Genomic DNA, 27,524 nt, shown 5'->3' on the forward strand with positions numbered 1-27,524 from the left:
TCGTCCCTCACTCTACCTATTTCCCTGGCCGCCTCCCTCCTCCTGAGTTGCTGCGCTAACAGTCTGCTAGCCTTTTTCCCATGCTCGTACACCACTCCCCTCGCCTTCCTAAGCTGTTCCACGGCCCTGCTCGTGGATAGTGCCCCCAGTTCCACCTGTAGTCTCTGCCTCTCCCTGAGTAAAACCTCCCCCGGGAACTCCGCGTGCTCTTCATCTATCCGACCCATTTCCCTGACCAATCTATCCATCTCTGCCCGGTCTGCCGTGGCTCTGTGGGCCCCAATTGAAATCAGCTCCCCCCTCACTACTGCCTTTAGCGCCTCCCACAAGGTCGCCGCTGAGACCTCCCCCGTGTCATTCACCTGCAGGTAATTTTTTATACATTTCCGAAGCCTCTCGCAGATCCCCTCCTCCGACAGCAGTCCCACATCTAGCCTCCATTGCGGGCATTGATAGCTCGCTCCCCCGAACTGCAGGTCCACCCAATGCGGGGCATGGTCTGAAATGGTAATTGCTGAGTATTCCGTGTTCTTTACCTCCCCCATACAGTCCCTGCTTAGTACAAAGAAATCTATCCTGGAATATACTTTATGGACGTGGGAGTAAAACGAGTAGCCCCTTCCTGTTGGCTGTCTATCTCTCCAGGGGTCCACTGTCCCCATTTGCTCCATAAGCCCTTTCAGCTCCCTTGCCATTGCTGAGAGTCTACCCGTTCTGGGACACGACCGATCCAAAGTCGGGTCAAGGACCATGTTAAAGTCCCCTCCCATTATTAGCCTGCGAGAATCCAGGTCCGGGAATTTCCCCAGCACACTTTTAATGAAGTCCACGTCATCCCAGTTCAGGGCATATATATTCACCAGCACCGCTCTTCTCCCCTCCAGTCTGCCCCGTACCATCAGGTATCTGCCCCCCCTGTCTGCGGATATGCCCTCTGCCTCAAATTGCACGCGCTTGTTGATCATGATTGCCACCCCTCTGGACTTCGAGTCCAAGTCCGAGTGGAAGACCTGGCTAATCCAGCCCTTCCTTAGCCTGGTCTGGTCCGACACTTTCAGATGTGTCTCCTGCAACATAATTACATCCGCCTTCAGGGCCCGCAAGTGCGCGAACACCTGCACCCTCTTAACCGGCCCATTCAGTCCCTTGACGTTCCAGGTGATCAGCCTTGTCGGGGGGCACATCCCACCCCCCCCACCCTGCCGGTCAGCCATAGCCTTTCTCGGGCCGGCCCCTGGCCCGTGCGTCGCGCCATTCTTGTCTCGCCCTTTGGCTGCCTCCACCCTCGACCTCCTTTCCAGTGCCTATTTCAAGTCTCTCTCCCGTCAGCAGAACAACCCCCCCCTCCCCTAACCCCATCCCCTGATACCCCCACCTCTGCCATCTGCTGGCTGTAACTTCCCCCCCCCCCATCTGACTCCCTTGACTAGCCAATCTGCTAGCCCGGTGACTCAACACTCCGGCGCCTTCCTGTCTCATCCCCATTGTTTTCCCGCCCTCCTCCCCACCCACTGGGGCAAGCCGGCTCCAGTGACTTCCGCGAGCTGCACAAAAAGCACAAACCAGCCCAAACAGGAAAAAAAAACACAGAAAAAAGAGAAAAAGCACATAAATATATACCCAAACCGCCCCCCCCCCCCCCATAAGAAACAAGAGAGACCACAAAAAAAACAAAAACAAAAAAAGAGGGGGAAAAAAGGGGGGGGGGGGGTTAACCCCCCAAACCAATGTCCATGAACAAAGGAAAGAGTCTCAAATGTTCCGCTTGGCCCCTTTGGCCCAGCAAACCGTTGAGCAGCAGTCCAGGCACATTCGGCGTTCCTTCCCACAGAAATCCTCGGGCCCTAATTCGCGTCCTTCGGGCCTCCTTTCAGGACCAGCCCCAGGTCCCTCACAAAATCCATCGCTTCTTCGGGCTCGGAGAAGTAGTGGTGTTGACCCTGGTGCGTGACCCATAGCCGAGCTGGGAACAGCAGACCAAACTTCACGTGCTTCTTGAACAGCACCTCCTTGACATTCTTAAAGGCTGCTCGCCGCCGAGCCACCTCCTGGCTTAGGTCCTGATAAATGCGGAGAACACTGTTGTTCCACGTGCTGCTCCTGGCGCTCTTTGCCCACTGCAGTACTCGCTCCTTGTCCATGAACCTGTGGAACCTAATCACCATCGGGCGGGGGGGGGGGGGGGGGGTCCGCCCGGCCGCCCCTGCCTTGCCTGCACTCTGTGTGCCCCCTCCAGCTCCGGCGGTCGCGGAAAGGCTTCGGACCCCATCAGCTGCTTCAGCAGGTCTGCTACAAACGCTGCAGCATCAGCTCCCTCAGCCCCCTCCGGGAGGCCGACCATCCTCAGATTGTTCCTGCGGACTTTATTCTCCAGCTCCTCCACTCTGTCCAGCAGTCTTCTCTGTCGCTCTTTCAGGCCGTCAACTTCTAGCGCTGCAACCGTTTGCGCATCCGCCTGCTCCTCCACCGCCTCTCCCAGCTCCTTAACTTTAACATCCTGGGCGTCCAGCCTCTGGTTCAGCTGATCCACCGCTTTCTGGATTGGGTCCAAGCTGTCCCGCTTCAGCGCTTCAAAACTGGACTTCATTACCTGGAGCATGTTATCCAGCGCCTGCTGGATTGCTGAGTCCGGGGTCCGTGTGTCTGCCATCTTAGGTCCCAGGTAATTTTCTTCAGGTCCTTGTCTCTGTCCCTTTTTCTCCTTCTTCTTCTGCCTTCTGGACTCCCGCTGTTCCACGTGCCGCAGCCCGCTCCTCAGCACCTTCGCTGCCGCCTTCCTTCGCCCAGCTCCTTAAATTTTACCTTCTGGGCATCTGAAGTGGGTCCAAGCTGTCCCTCTTCAGCAACTCCAAACTTTTTTTCCTTGTCCTGGAGGAAGGAAGGTCCGTGGGTCCGCCATCTTACCCTTCAGGTCAGTTTCCTCCTTGCCTCCGTCTCTCTCTCTCTCTCTTTCTTCCTCTACCTGCTGGCCTCCCACGATTCCATCCGCTGCAGCCCGCTCTCCTCTTCTGTTCCCGGCAGCCTTTTTGTCGCCCCCGTGGTCCCGCTATCGCGGGGAATCAGCTGTTAAGCCCCGCCGAATGTGCGGCTCACTCAGGCATCGCCGCCACGGGAAGTCATCTATCTCCTTCTTGAAACCATTTAATAATTCAGATTCCATCACAGAATGGGGTAGCGAGTTCCATAAATTCACCATCCTCTGTGAGAAATAGTTCCTCCTCATCTCTGTTTTAAATCTACCGTTTCTCAACCTATATCTGTGACCTCTCATTCGCAATTTCCCATAGGGGGAACATTTGGTTTATGTTTACTTTATCAATCCCTTTGAGTATTTTATATACCTTGATCAGATTCCCCCTCATTCTTCTAAACTCCAACGAGTATAAGCCCAAACTGTTGAATCTCTCCTCATGCGTCAGTCCACTTTCATCCCCGGAATCAATCTGGTGAATTTCCTCTGAACTGCCTCAAATGCCATCCCAGTCTTTCTCAAATGAGGAGACCAAAACTGGACACAATACTCCAGATGAAGTCTCGCCAATATCCAATATAATTGCAACAGCACTTCTCTACTCTTATACTTTTATACTCAGTCTTGCAATAATTGCTAAAATTCCATTTGCCTTTTTAATTACATGCTGTACACTATGGGCCACACAATAGCACAGTAGTTAGCACTATTGCTTCACAGCGCCGGGGACCTGGGTTAAATTCCCGGCTTGGGTCACTGTCTGTGCAGAGTCCGCACGTTCTCCCTGTGTTTGCGTGGGTGCTCCAGTTTCCTCCCACAAGTCCTGAAAGAAGTGCTATTAGGTGAATTGGACATTCTGAATTCCCCCTCTGTGTACCCGAACAGGGAATGCAGTGTGGCGACTAGGGGATTTTCACTTTAATGCCATTGCAGTGTTAATGTAAGCCTACTTGTGACAAAAATAAATATTATTATATTATACCTTCACACTGACTTTCTGTGATTCATGAACATCCCTCTGCCCAGACGCATTTTGAATCAGCTTTCCATTTAGATAATTTGTCTTTCTATTCTCTTGGCTAAAATGGATAACCTCACAAGTATCCACATTGAACTCCACCTTCCAAATTTTGACCCATTCTCTTAACCTATCAATATCCGTCTCTAAACTCTTTATTTTTTTCTTCACTGCCCGCTTTCCCACCTATTTTAGTATCATCCGCAAATTTTGCTATGTTGTACTCCGTCCCTGCTTTTTCACGTTTTCTCCCAAATTTACGCCCACTAACAATACACAATAATCAGTAACGAATGCAGTGTCAATCCCCATTTCAATAACAACAATCTCATCCTCCCACCAAACCCCCAAACAGCAGCCCCCATGTTAACATAAACAAATGACAAAAAGGAATCAGGAATCACCCATAGTCACCATTAATACATACAGTCTCTGTCTCCCCCCCCCCCCCCCCCAAACAATGTTTGATGTAATGCAATTCTCGAAAGTGCATAATAAATAATCCCCATGAATTGTATTACCCCTCCATCCTTCCCCTCAACTCAAATTTGACCTTCTCATGAGTCAAGAATTCCAGCAGGTCCCCTCCCGAGAAGAGCCCATTTAACCCGACCCTCTGCTTTCTGTCAGTTAGCCAATCCTCAATCCAGTCTAGTACTCGACCTCAATCCCCTGCTGTTTCACCTTCTGGATCAGTTTTTTATGCAGCACCTTAGCAAATGCTTTCTGGAAGTCTACATCCACAGATTCCCCATAACCTTGCTGGTTACGTCCTCACAGAACTCAAGCAAGTTTGTCCACTGCAATGCTTCTTAATCCAAACTGGTAGCGATCTCTGACTGCATCAGTGTGACATGCTGCATTGTGTATGTGACCAGTGTAGATTCCTTCAGCACATATCCTTGGCCCCTTCCTATGCACATTTTGTCCCTTGGCGACATCACCTCAAAGCACATTCATTTTCACACAGCTCAGCTTCCCCACCACCTCTTTCAACTCCTCCAGTTGTTGTTGAATTACCAGCCTGCTTATCCAACATCCAGCACTCCGGTTGCTCCAGTTAAATATTGGGAAGACTGCCATTGCTTATGGCTATACAAACTCTGTTTCCTAGTTACCAACTCGAACCCACTCCCTTGCAGCAGCCTGAGATTAAATCAGACTGTTCAGTATTGGTGTCACATTTGACACTGAGGTGAGCTTCCAATCGCATTTTCACTCCATCATTAAGGCCACCAATTTCCACCTCCATAGCATCTCCCAACTTCACTTGATGGCCAGCAGGAAATTAAGGAGCAAATATGTGTGCAGGTCGCGGAGGGGTATAAAAATAAATAAGAGGGTAATTTCATAGGTGAATTCAACTTTCCCAAAATTAATTGGGATAGCTATCATGTTAAGGGGTTAGATGGAATAGAGCCCTTAAAATGTATACAGGAGAGCTTTTAGCTCAATATGGGGGCAGCACGGTAGCATTGTGGACAGCACAATCGCTTCACAGCTCCAGGGTCCTGGGTTCGATTCCGGCTTGGGTCACTGTCTGTGCGGAGTCTGCACATCCTCCCAATGTGTACGTGGGTTTCCTCCAGGTGCTCCGGTTTCCTCCCACAGTCCAAAGATGTGCAGGTTAGGTGGATTGGCCATGATAAATTGCCCTTAATGTCCAAAATTGCCCTTAGTGTTGGGTGGGGTTACTGGGTTATGGGGATAGGGTGGAGGTGTTGACCTTGGGTAGGGTGCTCTTTCCAGGAGCCGGTGCAGACTCGATGGGCCGAATGGCCTCCTTCTGCACTGTAAATTCTATCTAGATGATCCAACAAGGGATGGTGCAGTGCTGTACCTAATTCTGGGGAATTAAGCCAGACAGGTAGTTGATGTGTTGGTGGGGGGCATTTTAGTGATAGCGGCCACAACATGGTTGAATTTAAATTTGTTATGGACAAAGAAATAGACAAGTTGCAAAAACATTTTGGTTTGGGGGAGAGTAGCGAGTATATTTTAACAAAATAAGACAAAACCTGGCCAAGGTAAACTGGAAAGAGTTACTTGTGGGGAAATCTACAGAAGAGCAGTGGGGGTGTTCAAAGATGAAATGGGGAGGGTACAAGTTCAATATGTTCCCTCTAAGGTAATAAGAAGGTGTAACAAACCCAGAGAGCCATGGATGGCCAGAGACTTTCAGGATACGATGAGAAGGAGAAGAGGCTTTTAACAGGTGTAAGGGGAGCAAGCCTGCAGAGGCATTAGTGGAGTACAGAAAGTGCAGGATGGAGCTTAAGAACTCCATTTGGAAAGAAAAGAAGGGATATGAGAAAGCTCTGACTGGTAAAAGTACGGAAAATCCAAAGATATCCTATAAGAGAAGGGCCCATTAAGGACCAAGGGAGAACTCTTTGGGTGGAGCCAGAGAACCTTGGTAGCGTATTGAATGAACATTTCACATGTGTCTTCACCCAAGAGAATGAGGAGATAGTTATGGAACTCAGGGAGAGAGATTTTGAGGTTCTTGAGCAAATTGTCATAGGGAGTGACAAGATATTGGCAGTATTGGCAGGCTTAAAGTGACAAATTTCCAGGTCCGGATGAATTGTGTCCTCGCTGCTGTGGGAGGCGGGGGAGGAGATTTATAGGGCTCTGACCCAAATTTTTAATTCCTCTCTGGCCACTGGGGAGGTGCAAGAGGACTGGAGAACAACTAATGTGGTCCCACATTCTATTTAAGAAAGGTTGCAGAGACAAGCCAGGGAACTACAGACCAATGAGTCTCGCGTCAATGGTTGGGAAACTACTGGAGAAGATTCTGAAGGAGAGACTCTATCTTCACTTGGAGAGGCAAGATTTGATCAGGGATAGTCAACATGGCTTGGCCATGCCTAACAAATTTGATTGAATTTTCTGAGCATGTAACCAAGTGTGTAGATGAGGGTAGTGCCATTGATGTAGTTTACACGGATTTCTGCAAAGCCTTTGACAAGGTCCCACATGGGAGACTTATTAAGAAGGCAAAAGCAGATGGGATACAGCAGGGGTGGGCAAACTACGGCCCGCGGGCCGCATGCGGCCCGCCAAAGGTATTTCTGCGGCCCACCAAGTCATTAAAAAAAAAAAAAAAAAAAAATTTTTTTAAATTTTTTTTTTTTTTAAATTTTTTTTAAGGTTAATGGGGGGGGGGGGGCTTTTGGGTTACTTACTGGTATAGAGTGGATACGTTGACTTGAGTAGGGTGATCATTGCTCGGCACAACATCAAGGGCCGAAGGGCCTGTTCTGTGCTGTACTGTTCTATGTTCTATATGAGGCGCCCAGAATCATAACCGGGTGAAGTAATTATTTTACTTAATATACTATGCGGCCCTTTGTGAATTGTGAATTTCTGAATGTGGCCCTTGCACGGAAAAGTTTGCCCACCCCTGGGATACAGGCTGATTTGATAATGTGGTTTCATAATTGGCTTAGCGGTAGGAGACAGAGAGTGATGAAAGATGGCTGCTTTAGTGTTCGGTAGCCAGTGACCAGTGGTGTGCCATAGGGATATGTGCTAGGCTCCCTATTGTTTGTAATTTAGATAAATGACACAGATGACTATGTGGGGGGTAGAATCAGTAAATCTGCGGATGACACAAAGATTGGCCGGGTGGTTAACAGTGAGTTTGAGTGTCTTGGGTTACGGGAAGATACAGACGGTCAAATAGGCAAATAAGTGGCAGATGAAATTTAAGCCTGAAAAGTGTGAGGTGATGCACTTTGGAAGGAATAATTTGACAAGGAAGTAAACTATAAAGGTCTGACATAGGGAAGTCCTGAAGAACAAAGGGACCGTTGCATGTTTGTCCATAGATCTCTGAAGGCAGGTTAATAGGATGGTGACAACTCGCTTTTATCAATCTAGACATAGATTCCAAAAGCAGGGAGGTCATGATGGAGCTATATAAAACTTTGGTGAGGCCACAGCTGGAGTATTGTGTGCAATTCTGGTTGCCACATTATAGGAAGGATGTAATTGCACTGGAGGGGTTGCAGAGAAGTTTCACGAGAATGTTGCCTGGGATGGAACATTTAAGTTATAAAGATAGGTTGGGGTTATTGTCCCTGGAGCAGAGAAGACTGAGGGGTGACCTGATTGAGGTGCATAAAATTATAAGGGCATGGATAGGGAGCAGCTGTTCCCCTTAGTTGAAGGGTCAGTTGCGAGCAGACACAAGTTCAAAGTGAGCGGTGGGAGGATTTGAGGTAAAACCTTTTTACCCAGAGAGTGGTGATGGTCTGAAACACATTACCTGGGATGGTTGTCTCACATCCTTTATAAAGTACCTGGATGAGTACTTGGCATGCCATAACATTCAAGGCTATGGGCCAAAGCTAACAAGTGGGATTTCGTGGGCAGGTCAGGGCCTTTCATGTGTCAGTATGGACTCAGTGGGTGGAAGGGTCTCTTATAAAACCTATGATGACATATGCTTGTTCTTTTCTTTTTCAGTGTGTTCCACGTGTCACCTCACATTTAATGATTGGTGCATGTGTTCCTCAAGTTTTTGCTGCTTTACTCATTTTAGCTTATAATACTTGATTATTCTTGCTTCCAAAATGCATCACTTCACAATTTGTCCACATTAAATTTGATCCCATACTCATCTGCCTAACCTATTATTTTGTTTATGTTCTCCTAAAGTCATGAGTTTCTACAGTTAACAATGCTCTAATTTTGTGTCATCCATGTCATCAACCTGAAACGATAACTTGGTTTTCTGTGATTCTGTGAATTCACCTCACTTCAACTGAACCCGCCTCCACCAAAGACTCAAGAAGTGCATTCCGGACCCTGACCACTCGCTGCATGGAAAAGATTTTCTCATATCTTTTTTGCTTCTTTTACCAATTACTTTAATTCTGTTCCCTCTCGCTCTCTATCTTTTCACAAGTGGGAACAGTTTTTCAGTTTTCCAACACACTTTTGGCTGGTCTCCCAAATTCTACCCTCAGGAAATTTGATGTTCTCCAAAATTCCACTGCCCATATTTTAATGATGTGGCGATGCCGGCGTTGGATTGGGGTGAGCACAGTAAGAAGTCTTACAACACCAGGTTAACGTCCAACAGGTTAGTTTCAAATCACTAGCTTTCGGAGCATTGCTCCCTCCTCAGGTGAATGAAGAGGTAGGTTCCAGAAACACATATACAGGCAAAGTCAAAGATGCAAGCTGATACTTTGAATGCGAGCATTTGCAGGTAATTAAGTCTTTACCGATCCAGAGAGAGGGGTAATCCCAGGTTAAAGAGGTGTGAATTGTCTCAAGCCAGTTGGTAGGATTTCACAAGCCCAGGCCAGATGGTGGGGGGTGAATGTTTTAATGAGCACCAAGCCCCACCACTCCATGTACACTGGTCTACATTGGCTCCTGCTCAAGCAATGTCTTGATTTTAAAATTCATACCCTTGTTTTTGAATCCCTCCATTGCCATTCCCCTCCCTATTTCTCAAAACTTCTCCAGAACCTCAACCCATTGAGAAATCTGTGCTCCTCTAATTCATATTCCTTGAGCATCTTTAATTTTAATCGCTTCACCAATGATGGCCATGTTTTCAATTGCTGGGCCTTAAGCTCTAGCATATCCTGCCTGTTCTTATAGTCATAGAGGTTTACAGCATGGAAACAGGCCCTTCGGCCCAACTTGTCCATGCCACCCGGTTTTTACCACTAAGATGGTCACAATTGCCCGCATTTGACCAAAACTGTCTATACCCAGCTTTCCCATATAACTGTCAAAATGCTTTTTAAAAGATAAAATTGTACCCACCTCTACTACTGCCTCTGACAGCTCATTCCAGACACTCACCACCCTGTGTGTGAAAAAATTTACCCTCTGGACCGTTTTGTATCTCTCTCCGCTCACCTTTAACCTATGCCCTCCAGTTTTAGACTCCCCTACCTTTGGGAAAATATGTTGAAAATACCGTATCTATGTCCCTCATTATTTTATAGACCTCTATAAGATCACCCCAAGCCTCCTACGCTCCAGGGAAAAAAGTCAAGTGTGAGGGCTCAGTTCACATTTGACCTGCTCAAGAATCAAGAATTCCAGCGGGTTCCCCCGTCACGCCAGGGCACAGGGTGGAGAGGTTGATTTCCATCCTAACAGGATCCGCCTTCGGGCAATCAACGAGGCGAAAGCTACAACAACTGCCTCCGCACCTGTTTCCAAGAAATGTTGGTCTGACACGCCGAATATGGCCTCCCGAGGGCCCGGGCCTAGTTTCACGTGCACCACTTTAGAGGCTTCCCTAAAATTTTCCTTCCAGTAATCCTCCAGCTTTGGACAGGCCAAAACATATGAACGTGATTTGCCCCCCCGCCACCCCCACCCCGCCTGCAATGTTCACACACATCTTCTACCCCCTCAAAGAGCCCACTCATCCTCGCCCTTGTGAGGTGTGCTCTATATACCACCTTCAGCTGTATCAGCCTAACCTCGCACACAAGGTGGAGGCATTCACTCTCCGGTGCACCTCCCACCAGAACCCCTTCTCCGTACCCTCTCACAACTCTTCCTCCCACTTTGCCTTGATCCCTTCCAGTGGTGCATTTTCCTCTTCCAAAATAGCCCCGTAAACTGCTGACACTACCCCCTTCTCCAGTCCCCCTGAAGACAGCACCTCTTCCAGCAATGTGGAGGCCAGCTCTACCGGGAAGCTTTGTATCTCCTTTCTGGCAAAGTCTCAAACCTGCATGTCTCTAAATATTTCCCTCTGCTCCAGCCCATACTAACCTGAATCGATCTTAAAATGAATCTGAATTAAACTGAATTGGAATCTGAATTAATCTTCATTTTGAATCAGATTCATTCTTAAAATTAATCAGAATAATTCTCAATGTGAATTAGATTCAGTCAGAAAGTGAATTTGAATTATTCAGAACTTAAATCTGAATAATTCGAAATGTGAATTAACCTGAATATGAACCTGGATCATTCTGCATGTGAATCTGATTCAATCTGAATGTGAATCAAGTAATTCTGAACGTAAATCTGAATCAAACAGAATGTGAACCTGAATCAATCTGAAAGCGAAAGAGAATCGATCTGAGTCTAAATCAATCTGAAAGTGTTTCTGAAGAATTCCGAACTTTAATATGAATAAATCTGAATGTGAATCAGAATCAATACAAATCTGAATTAGAAACATTCTGACCCAGAATCTGAATGTGACTAAATTGGAATTTGAATATGAATCTGGATCAAACTAAACTTGAATATCAATTAACCTGAATGTGAATCGGAATCAATCCGAACTTGAATCTCAATCAATATGAATGTGAATCTCAATCAATATGAATGTGATTCTGAATCAATGTGAATGTTTTCCATTCTATGATATGATTCTATGATATGAATCTAAATCAAACTGAATTAAAATATTTTTTTTAAAAATGTTTTTATGGAAATTTTGCAGTTTTTACATAGTTTACAGAGATCATTGTGTATTTATTTATGAATAGTTCTTAACCCCCTCCCCACTGTTGGTAAGTCCTGCCCTCCCTCTCCTCTCCTCTCTCCCTCATTACTTCTCCGTTAAGACACACTCCTTAAAAGATAGCCCTTTGACAAAGCTTTTGATAATTTGATCTAATATCTTCTTGTGTTGCTTGGTGTCCCAGTTTTTATTATGCTCCTGTGAAGCGCCTTGCTATGTTTCATTAAGTTAAAGGTGCTGTATAAGTTGTTTACAAAAGCAAAATATTGCAGATTCTGAAAACTTGAAATAAAAACAGAAAATTCTCAAAATATCAGGCAGCATCTGTAAAGCCAAGTTAACGTTTCAGGTTGATGACATTGATGACACAAATTTAGAGCATTGTTAACTGTGCAGAAAATCATGATTTTAGGAGAACATAAACAAAATAACAGATTAGGCAGGTGCACCAATCTTTAAGTGTGGGGTGACACGTGGAACACGCTGAAAAAGAAAAGAACAAGCATATGTCATCCAAGGTTTTATATGTTGGGGCACTCAGTAGAAATGCAAAGACTTAATGCTAAAACTATAAAAATGATCAGTTGGATCAAAGTATTGTGTTCCAGCTTTGGAAACCACGTTTTGGGAAGGATTTCAAGGTTATAGAAGGGGTACAGAAGTTATTCACTGGTGTATCAGGGAGAAGGTGTAGCGATAATATTAATGGGCAATGCAGCATGGTGGCACAAGTGGTTAGCACAGTTGCCTCAAGGCGCCGAGGTCCCAGGTTCGATCCTGCCTCTGGGTCACTATCCGTGTGGAGTTTGCACATTGTTCCTGTGTTTGCGTGGGTTTCGCCCCCACAACCCAAAAAGATGTGCAGGATAGGTGGATTGGCCACGCTAAATTGCCACTTAATTGGCAATTTTTTTTTAAAAGGTCACTGGACTAGTAATCTGGAAATAAGGGTTCAAATCTCACCATGGCAGCTGATAGTTTGGAATTGATGAGCTAATCTCAATAATTGTGACGGGCAGCATGGTAGCGCAAGTGGATAGCACTGTGGCTTCACAGTGCCAGGGTCCCAGTTTTGATTCCCCGCTGGGTCACGGTCTGTGTGGAGTCTGCACGTTCCCCCCATGTCTGCGTGGGTTTCCTCCAGGTGCTCCGGTTTCCTCCCACAGTCCAAAGACGTGCAAGTTAGGTGGATTGGCCATGATAAATTGCCCTTAATGACCACAAAGATAAGGAGGGGTTATTGGGTTATGGGAATAGGGTGGAAATGAGGGTTTAAGTGGATCAGTGGAGAACTCGATGGGCCGAATGGCCTCCTGCACTGTATGCTCTATTACCTTAAAACCATTGTCAATTGTCGTAAAAACCCATCCGGTTCACTAATGTCTTTGATGGCAGTAAATTTGCCATTCTTACCTGGTCTGGGCTCCCCACAGAAATGTGATTGACTCTTAATTGCCCTCTGAAATGGTGTGAAAAGCCACTCCAAGGGATGGGCAGCAAATTAGCAATAAGAGCCACTATTGACTGGAGACATTTACATAGCAGTTATAAAACTGGAAATTGGAATATGCAGTGGAAATGTGTAAAATTAAGGACACCGTATAAAATGATGACTTGCATCTTTAATATCCCCTGGCCGCTAACCTTGCTTTGCCTGAAGAGAATTTTGATCTTCACTCTCGGTGCCGTGCCACTGATGACCTAGTAATTTACATCTGCATACACACGACAATCTTTTCCAGTGTAAATTCCTCTGTCCACATATTTACAGGAAACCAAGTAAAGCGGTTACTCAGTAATTATACAGTTCCCCAGTGGAGGTGCCACAGTCTAACCACTGGCAAAAGGTAGACTTGTTTCCGCTAACCATCCCGTCAGTGATCCCATCACCCATCCTTGTTGGCAACCCCATCACAGCGACAACCCTTCCCGGTGCTGCTGCCAGAAATGGAGAAATTCCAGTCTCTGATTGTCTGACAGCTCTCTGCCCTACTGGGTTAAGCGCAGCAAGTAAATGACTCCCAGAGATTATGTTGTGACTGACTCCACACTTTATGTGAAATGTCTCAGTAGTTCAGGCGCAGCTTTTGAAAAGAATATGGATAGAATTGGGGGTTAAAAATTAAAAGAATATCAGGAAAGGTCAAATGATTGTGTTACCTTTTTCAGAGAGCCAGCACAGGAATGCCAGACTGAATGACTATCTTTTGTGCTGTACAGTTCTATAATTCCATGCAAATGATTATCTGATGAAAATGATTGGCTACTTTTTTGGAGTCAGAAAACAGAAAATGCAGCTGCAAAATCCCTGTGTACTGTTGCACAAATCTCCTGTACAAATGACTCATTGGTAAAGCTACAGAAACATCCCATGTTCTTGGCACCCTATTCTCGCCAAACCACTGGATTCTCATATCCCAGCTGAGTGAGATCTTGTGAACTGATGTGCCTCTTCTAGCCTTCTGTTACCTTCGAACTAAGTTGCTTCTTATTCCTGTTCCGTTGCTACGGCCATCTTTGTACATCAATCTGCTTCTGTCTTTGGGAACTCCATTCCTAATACTCAGACTTGTCACCCTACTTTAAAACACCCGCTCTATACACTTCTTTTTACTTACACCTTGCCCCTCCTAAGTTGATTAATTTCCATGTTTCCACTGCTCAGTAGTCTCTGGATTTCCTTCACCTGTGTAAATTCAATGAAAGTTATTTTCTGTATGCGCAGAGCACTTTATAAATGCAAGTTGTTGCTGTTGTTAAGCAGGCTTCTTTCTTTTTCCAGATTCAAGGAGGTGACCCTACTGGTACAGGCACTGGTAAGATTTGGTCCAAGTTTGATTTTATGCTTGCAACACATTCATTTGTATAATGCAGTCGTGTTGTTTTGTAAAGGTTCCAATAAACACTTAACCATTTTATAAACAAAGTAAGAGACAATGACGCAGTAAAAGCAATGTGATCTCAGCGCCACCCTCCCCTCGGGTAGCTTTTAATGCATGGCACTTTCTTGGTGAAATTGTATTTTTTCCATCTGATCAAGAAGGGAGAGCGAGCAAAACACAATGTTTCTTGATGGGATGTCCAAACACCCATGTGCAGGGTATTGATTCCAAGTGCACAAACAGGGAACAATAGCCAGAGCAAGCTTTGAAGTTTGAGATCTCCTCAGAATTGTGCTGGGACTTTGCCTGCAAGACCTTCTTGGTGTAGAGCTACATCAGACAGCAGGCATTCTCTCTAGTGGTTTCAGTCATCAGCAGATGATTTTGGAAACAACGAGCTCTTCTCTTTTCTGAAAGAATAGAAAAGTATTAAGACCACATTGGTCATCCCATGCACAATTAGCACAGGATAACACCATTATCAGGGCTTTGTGTGAAATTAACATTACAAGTTTGTTGTGACACCTATACCTTGCAAGCCTGCTAATGTTTACATTGGCAAAATTGGCATCCCTCCCCAGACATGCAAAACTCAGCATTGATGCAAGTGGAAGGCATACACTTGTGAGCAGGTCATTACTTGCAGCTCTAATTGGGGAAGGTCATAATTTGATATCAGAGGGCAGCACAGTGGCGCAGCGGGTTAGCTCTGCAGCCTCACAGCGCCAAGGTCCCAGGTTCAATCCCGGCTCTGGGTCACTGTCCGTGTGGAGTTTGCACATTCTCCCCGTGTGCAGGGTAGGTGGATTGGACAGGTTAAATTGCCCCTTAATTGGAAAATAAGAATTGGGTATTCTAAATTTATAAAAAAATAATAATAATTTGATATCAGATTGGTTTATCTTGTAGAATATTAGTTGTGGCAAGAAACCTTTGAAATAGAATGCAATTGTTAAATTCAAAGAAGGGCTAGATGTTATCTGGCTAGCTATAATTGGACTTGATTGGACAATAGCGTAAGGAACTTTTACAATCTATATATCTAAATAATCTATATACAGTAGCACTGTTGCTTCACAGCGCCACGGTCCCAGATTTGATTCCTGCTTGGGTCACTGTCTGTGCAGGGTCTGTACATTCTCCCTGTGTCTGCGTGGGTTTCCTCCGGGTGCACCGGTTTTCTCCCACAAGTTCCAAAAGGTGTGCTGTTAGGTGAATTGGACATTCTGAATTCTCCCTCTGTGTACCCGAACAGACACCGGAGTGTGGCGACTAGGGGATTTTCATAGTAACTTCATTGTGGTGTTAATGTAAGCCTACTTGTGACAATAATAATGATTATTATTATTTACCAACCCTGAACTACTTTCAATGGCTTATCGTAATTACTTCTGAAGATGCTGTTTTACAAAAGGGGTGAAATATTGAATCTTGCCTTTTATCTGTTATGTTTTTATCCGTTTATTTCACTTTTGTCAAATAATTCTCCAACTGGTGTTGCATAATGTGTTTTCAGTCACACTGATAATTCTACAAGCTATACCATTTTACTTAATTAATAGGATAAAGATTTGCACCAGCACAGCAGCACACCTCATGAGTACTCCCCAAGTCCTGCATTGACACTAATGCCCTTCAAACTTGCATTCATAAATTCAGATACTCTGCCACCGTTACCTTGCCCTTCGTATTCTCCACGGGGGCTATTTGCAGCATACAGACCTCCAGGCAGGAGAGCATGGTGTTCAAAGTTCTATCACCAGCATTGTTGCATTTTTCAGGCTTCCCTGTGGTGTAGAATGTCATCAGTTTTGCACTGTCCCAAATGGTAATGGGGTGTCTTGGGAATTAAACTAATTGTAAGGCAGGTTTATGTTTTTTGTACTGTACTATTTGGAACTAGAATTTTTATTAAAATTAATTGTACACTCTGGTCGAAGCAAATTAGAAAGCCCAAAGAAGCATAATGGTGAAAACCCATCCCTGCCAGAAAATGTATCTGCTAATACATTATCCATTTCCTAGTGTACTGAAGCTGATTATACCATCACTGACAACAATTACAGATACATATTATGAACATTTATATGAATCCTAACAACTCCAGTCCCTTTCGGTGAACCTGCCTCAGGAAAGCAGGGGTGAAATATTTTTGAAAATCTGTGATATTAGTGAAGTTTACACTGGTCAACATGGTGTACTTATATTAGTTCTGAACAAGCTCTAAACATGTCCTTACATGGGTTGTTTGTAAAGCTTTTAAAACATTTAACTCAAAATTTTGCAGTTTAGAAAATGGGTAAAATACACAATTGTTTAAACCGATGGGAGCCTTTACCTTCTATTATTTGCTTTACTAAGGATAGCGTGTCCCAGCAAGGAGACAAAATGTTTTGTTGGAAATAATGAGAAGCTGTTTGCAGTGCACTAAAAATCTGCCAATATTTAACATGGGCAGCGTTCAAAATCAATTTAATGCTTTAACAGGATAGCACAACTCATCAGCTTTAAATCAAAGGATAGGCTTTATTAAAGAAATCTCCTGATTTCTGATCTTCTGGTGCAATTCATGCTACTGTGAATTTCATCCTAATAGCACTAAGTAAAGCATAACTGGGTTTGATTTCAGTTGGCTTCACCTTGAAGAGTTGAATCTCAAAATGCCTGCTTAAAGTGGGGTTTAAATGCATATCACCCTCAAGTTTGTTCTTTTCAGCAGACGAGTAAGGGAGGATGTCCTTTGACATATTCTCTTCAAGTTCTATCTATTTGGAAATGTTGCTCTTTTATAATAAGGATTCATTTTCAGTTCTGTATGCTGCATTCTTTCTCCCCTGCATGCCTGCCATTGCCTGAACGAAGGTCTTCTGGTCTGTGAATTCGCAAACCACATGTTTCCCAAGATTCTCTGTGCCTCAGCAATATGAATACCTTCAGGACAGATGATCCTGAGGGCTGTGAACCATCAACTTTTGTACATCAAGTAAACCTTTATTATTAGACATCTTTGAAACAACTCTGTTCATTCTTAAATGGGTTACTCTTAAATAAGTTACAATGCATGCATTGAAGTTAGCTTCCAGGACTAAAACTGTCACAAAATAAAGAATAGAAAGCACTTTCTTCAGGATTAATATAACAATAACTATATTTGAGACCAATTTAAATAGCACACCGAAAAATTAAAATAAACCCACCCTGGAACATTTGCAATAACGATTAAGGACTACTTCACTTCAAAAGCACTCACTAGCACTTTGGAGAAAAATTAGTTCAGACATCAACGAACCTCCTTATGGAAAGGAAGATTGATTGGCCATTATTAGCTGCCTAGAATATATCCATAAAATCTCTTGACCTCCATCACACATCTAACTGTCTTACATGATGTCAGATTTGTATCACCTCTCCATTCCATTGAATAATTTCCTGACAGTCCTAATTCTGTCTTTTGCCGGTTGGAACCTGTTCCCTTCTGTCACTTGGTTTGAACTGGTGTTTTGCATTTACCTTTACTCAGTTATCTAATGTATTGTATACCTGTAGCTTCCTTTCTAGGCTCAAAAGACGGGCTTGTCCATTCATTATTCAGAGGGGAAACACATTATTGATATGTTATAAATAGAAAAAATGTTTTTACTTTTGGGCGACCTCCAAAATTGGAGGTAATAATTGTAACGTGGTCACTAATAAATATAGTAAAGAATTTGAGAGAAACTTATTTTGCCAAGTTAGTTGTTAGAATGTGAAATTTACAATGACCCGGAATAGTTGAGGCAAAAATCACAAATACCATTGGAGGAACTAAATAAATAGATTAGGGGTAAATAAATAGAAGGTGATGTTGATAAGGCTAGGTGAAGTAGAGTTTTAGTAAGCTTGTGTGGAACACAACACCTGCCGACCAGCTGCATCAAAGGGCATGTGTCTATGTTGTAATATCTACATAATAGCTCAGCACTTCCCATGAGGAATCAATATGTCTCTTATTTCTGAATTATCCTTAGGGCTTGAACATTCCATTTCTATTTAGCTGACCAGAACTGAGAATAGCACTTAAGGAATGAGCTGATTAGAGCATGATTTCCTCGAACTTGAACAGTACTGTTTTCACTCTTATGACTCAGTATTCTGTTTACTTTGTTGATTCTTGCTGTGCCGTGATGGAGCCCTGTAATTATGCTCCATTCTTCCTCTTTCAGCCGAATTGTATAGAATGTCTTGAGAGGGTTGGAACACAAAGGTTAGGAAGGTATGCTTCAGTTGTACAGAGTTTTGGTCAGACTCATTCAGTTCTGGGGACTGCACCTCAGGAAGGATATATTGGCATTGGAGTGGGTGTAGCATAAATTCACCAGCATAAGGTTAAGATTAAATTCTGAGGCCAGCTTGCTTGATTTAGTGTGTTTTCCCTTTAATGTAGAAAATTGTGGAGTGATCTTATTTGGATGCTTAAAATACCAAAATAATTTGATTGAGTAAATAAAATTCTCTTTCCTCTTTCGGGAGAATCTGAAACAAGAAAGCATGATGATAAAATGTTGTTTGGTTGTAAGAACTTGTGTTTTGTACATTTGGTGCTTTACTTGCAGAAAAAAGGCTGGGATCTTGAAAAAAAACTTGGGAGAGCTTTATGGAATTGTATAAGACTGTAAAGGTAGATTTTTTTATTATATAAAGGAGGGCCTTAAGAAATAGAAAAGTCATAGTAAAGTGATAGGGTGTGAAGGTAAGACAGTGCTGACCAGTGTTATGGAACATAGTAATCAAGCTATTAAGGTTCAATCCTCAAGGTTAATTGGGATTAATTATAAACTCCCAGAATCTGAGCAGTTTTACTTAGGTTTTTTGGCCATGTAGTTAAAGGAGCATAAAAAATGTCATAAATCCTGCGTTTCTACAAGATTAAAAATTTTAGAGAAATGTTTTTGAAACCACCTAAAGAAACGAGTGATGCAGAAAGAAAATTATGAAAACTAAAGAAATGTGTTTCTGGGCTAAATGATGCCTTGGGGGTGTGCTATTTCTCAATGACATTTGTTTTGCTGAAAGTAGGTTGTGTTCAACTAAAAGTTGATCCTGCAAAGTTTTAATGGTATCAGAAAGGGAGACTTTCAGGCATCATCATTATGCATGTTGATGATTTCTTATGGAATGGTACTGTGGATTTTGAGAAATGTGGTATTAATAAGATTAAAGTGGAATTTAAGATTGGAAGTCAGGCCTCTTTATTTTAAATATATTTGTTTAAGCATTCGCAGTCTATGTCTGGAGTAATTTTACATCAGCAGTCCTATTTTGAGAGTGTCACCCCTATCCCGGTTAATCATGCTAGGTCACCACAGAAAAATAATGTCACATCTAAAGAAGAAACACGGCAGTTGTGAAGGTTGATTAGTCAGTTGAATTGATTGACAAGACCAGGTGCTGGTTTTGATGGATTGGAACTAAGTACTTAAGATGAAGCACCCTAAAGTCAGGGATATTTTAATGCAAATAAAAATGAAAAAAATCAAATATGGAGAAATGCATACTTACATTCCTAGCCTTGGGTGAACCAAAGAACATGAAATCAGTTATTTTTAGTGCTGCATTTCATGCCAGTATTGCTGATGCATATTTGAGTGCAGTTTGTTTCATAGTATTTTTGGTGGATTAAAATGGAAAATATTGCTCAGTAGCCTGGGAAGCTAAGAACATAAAAGGGATTGTTGAAAGCACTTTAGTCATGGAAACAGTTGCTCTTCTGGAAGCAGTGGATATGGGAGTCTACTTGAGAAATATTTTAGGCAAAATTCTAGAAAAGAGATGTACTGCAAATAGTTTACCTGTTGAATGTTAAGCAGATAATCATTCCCCGGGGAGTTACATACACCCTACAAAAAGAATATGTGAGAAAAGATAAAGGATTGACTTTGCTATCATGAAACAAATGCAAGAAAAAACAAGTAACTCTCCCAGGTCAAATAGGTTGCTACAAGTCAGCAATTATCTGATTGTTTCATGAAAAGTGCCAAAAGATTATTCAAGGTCCTAGAAGAGAGTGTCTTGCAATGTAATGCTTTATAGAAAATATGGAAGATAATTTTTTTGATTTGTTTTGAAATATTGTTTGTGAATATTATTTAAGCTTTATTTTTAAAAAGTGAAAAGAGACGCGGGGCATTCATTAGATAATGATTTGTGCACGTCCAATGAGTAAGGAGGTGCAGGTTTAGTGCATACTCTGCATCTCAAAAACAACTGACTGGAAGTTTAGAAAAAAACAGTTTGACTGTAGAAGAGAGGATAGTTGAGTTCCACAAGCATCACCTGTTGAAGCAGCTGACCCTCTGTCTGGGTTAGCTGGAGCACAGCTGATTCCAAATAGCTGATTGTTCAGTACTGGAAAGCTGGGTCAAGACAGGAATTGCAGCTTCTGCCTGCGACCTGGGAGAGTGAGAGCCAACCTACTTACAAGCAAGGGAGGCCTGCCAGGCTGCTGAGCTCCCCCATACTATGAAGGGGGTGACAAAAATTAGGACATTGACCAGCAAACGTAACATTTGCTTTGAGGGAGGCAGAGAAAGAACATCTGCCCTGAAGGAGGGTGGTAGACTGAAGCAACAAGAACTTTAAAATCAAACGTTTGGAGCTTTTTTGCACTTTGTTGTTGAGGACTGTTGTAGATGGTTAGGAGGCAGGAAAAAGGGCTGGGAGATCATGAGGAGAGAAGGTTTGTGCTCGTGCTCTACAGAAGACCCAATTTGCTGAGCTCATTAAGGCATGCAGAAGACCTCATTTAGAGACCCCGATCCTCTTTTTGTAACCAGGGCCACTGGAAACTGCCTGGTAAAGGTTTAATTTAACCCTTAAAATATCTTTGGAGGATTGTGCCTGGGCAGTTTTGGCTGCCCCAGGTGAAGACACCCCCTCCTCCTTCAGGAAGAGCAAAAAAGACCTAATCCAAAAGGAGAGTGTTTAAACGACAGACTGCAGCAGCGGCAGTCTGAGCCAGGCCACGCCAATCCCGAGGGTGACACCCTGAGTCCATGGACTTGGCACCAAGTCACTGCCTGCTACTGCCCCCAGCCCGGGCAGCCCCCCCCCCCCCCCCCCCCCCCCACCAGCAAGCCCAAGAGTTTTCAAAGCTTCCAGTGCATTTTTAGCTTCCCATTCCCCAGCCATAGCACCCAGTCCACATTTGTAAATACTTATTGTAATTCATGCTCACGAGACTTCCGCCTGAGAACAGCGGAGCATCATGGAAGGGCAGAGCATATTGTGTCCGACCTGCTAATCACATTTAAATGTATGCAAATGCCGGTTTCGCATACCGCTGCCGTTGACGTAGGGCTCAAACCTCGTAAGCACCACCAGTGAGGAACTGGAGCACGGCGCCCAAATTGGCGGCGGGCGCGGACCTTGATTCTGGCTGGACACCTGATTCTTTGCCCAATCGCAGTTAGTGTTTGCGGCGAGGCGGAGTATTTTGCCCACAGTTCGTAAAATTAGGAGCTATGGATTTGTAATGCTTCACTCTGCGAATAAATCTAAAACTGAGTAAAGATTGACTTCTGGTTTCCTGTTTCACCTTGCTATCAGAAGTTTAACAAAAGGAGTGAAAATCTGGAACCCTTTCCTCAAAAGGCTTCAGATGGTGGGTCAATGGAGATTGAGAGCCATCATTTTTTGTTAGGTACGGTATTAAGGGATCTGGAATGAAGATGGACAAACGGTGTTGAGGTACAGATCTGTCATGATCAATTGAATAGTGGAACAGGTTTGAAGGGCTGAATTGTCAACTGCTGTTCTTATAGTTTGAAATTCTGTTGAATAAAGCCTCACCACCACGTGATCAAACAGACTCTGCTCACTGTAAACCGTAGGCCACTCTTCCATGTTTACCTTCGGGACATAACATAACATAACGGCTGGGTGATACCCCAGACATTAATGTTCACTTTGTAATTGCCAAAAAATGACCAACATTTTCTCTTAGCATAACTCGACAGTCATTGTACCTGTTCTATTCACTACATTGCAAAGGAGGTAAAGTAATGAAGCAGTGAAGGAAAGGGACAAGTATACATGGAAAACCATTAAAATATTGATGAAAACAAACACTTAACTTCTGCAAGCAATCAGTCGAGTAATGAACTTGCTTGGGGGGGTTGAGAAGTTAGATTAAAGAAGAAACTCCAAAATAAATGTTTGAATCCTTCTGGAACAATCTTAAAAATAAAATCCTGTCTAAGTTGTTTCTTAAAACAATTTGATACTAATTTTTACAGTACCCAATCCTAATATTTAACCAGGAAATGCGTGGTAATCTTAACCAGAAATGGACAACCAGCAAAAGGTAACAGTTGTATGTAAGGCTCGTGTTGAAGGGGATCGTTTCCGTTGTCATGGATCTCTTGCAGACATCACCCATTACCTATTCCACACAAGCTGCATGATATGTTTGTTGATCTACACACTACTATCTCTCAACGTGAAAATCTCAATGTTTTCCTTTTGCTAAGTGATTTTGAGAAATTCAGTGAGCAAGTAGCCATTTACATTGAAACCTTGGGCCAGTAGCGTTAAATGCTAGAGACACCGTCTCCTTTTCAGCCAGAGTGCCTTAGTTGCCACTAAAATAACTTGTGCTCAGAAAATACTTTCAGAAGTTTCAGTGATGTGCTGTGATTTTGTACCTGGGCGAGTGATTTCTCCTGGAGCCCAGGGGAAAGGCCAGAGGGGACACCACAAGTTGGAACTTCATGAAGTTGATCTTTATGGCATAAATAATGACTGGTGTTCTTTGTGGTTTAGATCCTAGGATAGTTGACATAATGTTCACAAAGACCACAACTAGCTTTTCTTTTAAACAAAGCTAATGATTTATTTACACTACGTAATTGAATTTGACTCTTACTTCTATATAATAAACAATTGAAAATAATCATACAATCTACACATCTATCACTAATCTCAACACTAATACAATAACTATGATCTGCTCTCACTCACACTGTCTTTCCTACAGTCTGTCTTCTAGCCTTCTCCTCAACTTTCTTCCCGAGGCTTAGCATCAATGCTTTATAGAGTTCTGCATCTAGCTCCCTCTCGTGGTTGATTCAGGCACAACATTAACCCTTACAGTTCTGTACATTTCTCATAATGTCACAATGACTAGACAAAAGATAAAGCTTTTGAGATATAATTTAACACCAGGCTTTTTAGTTTCTTCTGCAGACCCAGGTGAAAATGTCTTTAGTAAGTGGATAATGGCCGTTTGAACTACACCATCAGTGCAGGTGGTTGAACCTGGAACTTTAAATAGTTTTAGAAAGGAAGCTGACACGTTTTGGGACACCTGATTCATAATTGGTTACACTTTCTGAACCCTGTGATGAAACTCTGGGTCAATAGTCTCTACTGCTTACAATGTTACTGTTTGATGTTACTTGATGAGTTAAGATGTTTTATAGAGCTCAAAAGACTTGATTCTTTTCACTTTTGAGCAAATTGGAAACCATACCCAAGCATATCTTAATATCTGATACACTAACATCAGATTCTAAAAGTAATTTATGACTAGAACTTTCCATTCCTACTTAGGAATGTAACCTGGCGTCTTAAACACAAATTGAATGTTTGCCATGCCAAAATTCCCCAGTGAGCTATTGCCAAAAAATAATCTTTACAAGTCTTGAAATCTGTGAGCAAGCCAATTTTCTTCCCTCATCATCAAGGCTGCTAGTTTAATTTCTTCTATATATTCCGTTGCTGGCCAGTGACAGGTTTTAGACCAACTCAAATAAAACTGTGCTGTATCATCCAATTTTCCAAGCATAATTCATTTGCATAACTTTAGCTGCATATTTAGCACGATGGAGAGAATGCTCTCATGCTCATTAATTGCAGGTAGATGCAATTGAAAATTAGAGTCAAAGAAAGAACAGCTTAACACTGTTGTGGAATGTATGTGGAAACACTTGGGCATTTCAATTCATTAGGAATTTTTAATAAATCTGATGGAAAAGAGCAAAAGGAAAAATATAGGGAAAGGAACCCAAGGTGTAGGCAGGAGGCTTACCTATTTTTTTAAAAGCCGACTGAAGTTGAGATATTTGTGAGCAGTTGGTCCCTCGTGCCACTTCAGGGCACCATTCCCATTGGTCGGCAGATTGTCAGGCCATAATTGACTATAACCGTTGCAGGCTGCGTTTGGATGAGATGGCACAGCTCTGCACCTGGCTGTCTGCTGACACAGACTGTGGTGACAGTTCCTCACAATCAGTGCCAATTTGATATGGCAGGGCTAGCTCATGTAGGAACACAGAAATTTACATTACTAATACATTTCATTGTGCCCATGCCAGTTCCTTGCTAGAGCATTCCACAAGTAATTCCATTCCCCATTTGCTTCTGATAGTAAAATTCTGCTGATGCAATCAGAGAGGCACATCTGATGACCTCAATAGCAGGAATAAACAGAGCTTGATTTTCTTTTTTTATTATTAATTCTCAGGATGTGGCATTACTGAATTGTTGGCATTTATTACCTATCCCTAGTTACTTTGAGAAAGTGGTGATTAAATTTGATGGAACTGAATAGGTTGCTAGACTACTTCAAAGGTCAGTTATGTAAGCCAGACCAGGGTAAGCAAAATGAATCCCCCCCCCCCCCCCCCCCCCCCCCCTAAAAAGCACCACTGAACCAGTGGGGCTTTTGTAACAATCTGACAGTGTTGTGGTTTCTTTAACTGATGCCTGCATTTTATTTCTATATTAAAAACAAAACTCAGTTCAAGTTCTCAAACTGTGAGAGCAGAATTTTAATTCACATTCTCTGAGTTATTAGTCTAGCAACAGAAACACTAGACTGCTGTATCTGGTGTAGCATGCAAGTGGAATCAATGCTTCTTAGGTAGCTATGTTATTGCTGGTGTTTCAGACATCTTTGAGTAGTGTGTGTATTTGTCACTCATAAAACAACATGACCTTAATTGATCTTTTTAAAAAATGTTTTAGTTCAATCATAGCAAAACAGAGAATAAGTACAACTCATAAACCAACAGAGTGTAGTGCAACAGTTTGTCATTTTCCATTTTAACAAAACTAACAGTAGCACCCCCCCCCCCCCCCCCCCCCCCCTTCCATCTCATCCCATCCCTCTCTCGCTGCTGGCCACAAACAGGTCCTTAAAGATGGCGATGAACTGCTCCCACCTGGAGCAGAACCCTTCCTCTGACCCTCTGATGGCATATTTAATTTTTTTCCAGCCTTTGGAATTCCGCCAAGTCTGCCAGCTAGTCCGAAGCCCTCGGTGATGCTGCCGACCTCCATCCAAGCAAAATTCAACGCCGGGCTATCAGGGAGGTGAAGGCCCAGACATTGGCCTCCTTGTCCTCAAGAAGCACCGGCAACTCCGAAACCGCAAATACTGCCACCAACAGACATGGCGCCATCCTAACCCCATGATCTCAGGCACGATCTCAAAAAACAACGTCTATAACTCGATAATTTCTTTTTAAAATTTAAAATGCCCAATTCTTTTTTTTTACCAATTAAGGTGCAATTTAGCGTGGCCAATCAACCTATCCTGCACATCTTTGGTTTGTGATGGTGAGACCCACACAAACACGGGCAGAATGTGCAAACTCTACACAGACAGTAACCCGGGGCCGGGATTGAACCTGGGTTCTAGGTGCCGTGAGGTAGCAGTGTTAACCACTGCACCACCGTGCCGCGCAAACCTCGGTCAATTTTGGACAGGACCAGAAAATATGAATGTGGTTCACCGGCCCCTGAGGCACTGTTATCACCTATCCTCCACCCCAGTGAAGAACCCACTCAGGGCACGCCCTATGTACCACCTTAAGTTGTATCAGGCTCAGCCTGGTGCAAGAAGAGTTGGAATTTACTCTGTACAAAATCTCACTCCAGAGCCCTCCCTCCAACTCGAGTTCCAATTCCTCCTCCCAGTTCCTCTTTGTTTCGTCCAATGTGGCCCTTACTTCTCCAACAGCCGCCCATATTTTTTGATATTCTTCCTGCTCCCAATTAATCCTGCAAAACATCCCATCCAGTGGTGTAGGTTTCGGCAGCCAGGAGAATGCAGAGAGCCCATTGCGAAGAAAGTCCCGTATTTGCAGGTGTCTGAATGCACTCCCTCTTGGGAGTTGAAATTTCTCCATCAACTCCTTTCGCCTCGCAAATCTACCATCCACATCCCTGAACCTCTTGACCCCCTTCATCTTCCACATTTTATATGTTGCACCCATCCCAGATGGAATGAATTTGTGATTACCGCTTTTTGGTGCCAATACGGACGTGCCCCCCCAGTTTGAACTGTAGTCTGATTGGTTCCATATTCTAAGGTATGCCACCAGCACTATGCTCGTCGTGAACCTGCCTGGTGAGAATGGAATAGGAGCCGTGATCAGCTCCCGCAAGGACGATCCAACACATGAGGGCTCCTTCATCTGCACACACTCCGACCCCGGTTCCCCAAGCCATCCCCACACCCTTTCAATGTTCACCAGTAGTAAAACATTAGGTTTGGTAATGCTAGACCGCTCAATCGCTCTCTCCTCTGCAGGATGGCTGTATGAATCCTAGGTGTCCTCCCTGTCCACACAAAGGCCTAAATTAATTTATCCACCTTCGCGAAGAAGAACTGGGGAGGAAGATTGGAAACAATCTTTAACGCAAATAGGAATCTTGGCAGGATGTTCAATTTGATTGTCTGCAGTCTACCGCCAGGATGAGAGGGAATGCATCCCATCTCTGCACGTCCTTCCTCAGACCCTCCACCAAGCTGGCCAAGTTCAATTTGTGTAGCAGGGCCCAGTCATGTGACACCTGGATCCCTAGGTATCTAAACTCCGTTTGTGAAAATGAAAATCGCTTATTGTCACAAGTATGCTTCAAATGAAGTTACTGTAAAAAGCCCCTAGTCGCCAAATTCCGGCGCCTGTTCGGGGAGACTGGTACGGGAATTGAACCGTGCTGCTGGCCTGCCTTAGCCTGCTTTCAAAGCCAGCGATTTAGCCCGGTGCTAAACCAGCCCCAGTGCTAGCTTGAATGGCAGAGCCCCTAATTCTGTCTTCCTACCTTGGGGATTCACCAGGATTATTTCACTCTTGCGCAGGTTCAGCTTGTAACCTGAGAAGCTTCAAACTCTCATCAGCTCTATTATCTTTCCCATGCTGG

The 27,524-nt window shown here is 43.6% G+C and overlaps 1 protein-coding gene and 1 long non-coding RNA gene across 3 annotated transcripts in view; one reads left to right on the forward strand and one right to left on the reverse strand.

Annotated features, from left to right (window-relative positions):
- ppil2 (peptidylprolyl isomerase (cyclophilin)-like 2) overlaps positions 1-27,524 on the forward strand; it is a 488,471-nt gene that overhangs the window by 285,982 nt on the left and 174,965 nt on the right. For both annotated transcript variants that reach the window (XM_038793092.1, XM_038793083.1), the window contains exon 14: positions 14,237-14,270. In XM_038793092.1, coding sequence (XP_038649020.1) covers positions 14,237-14,270 — 34 coding nt within the window. The remainder of the gene's footprint in view (positions 1-14,236; positions 14,271-27,524) is intronic.
- The window catches only part of LOC119963807, a 37,029-nt gene that overhangs the window by 4,755 nt on the left and 4,750 nt on the right, over positions 1-27,524 (reverse strand). The gene's annotated exons all lie outside the window — the stretch shown is intronic.

This window comes from Scyliorhinus canicula, chromosome 1, assembly GCF_902713615.1.
Source record: "Scyliorhinus canicula chromosome 1, sScyCan1.1, whole genome shotgun sequence".
Lineage (NCBI taxonomy): Eukaryota > Metazoa > Chordata > Chondrichthyes > Carcharhiniformes > Scyliorhinidae > Scyliorhinus > Scyliorhinus canicula.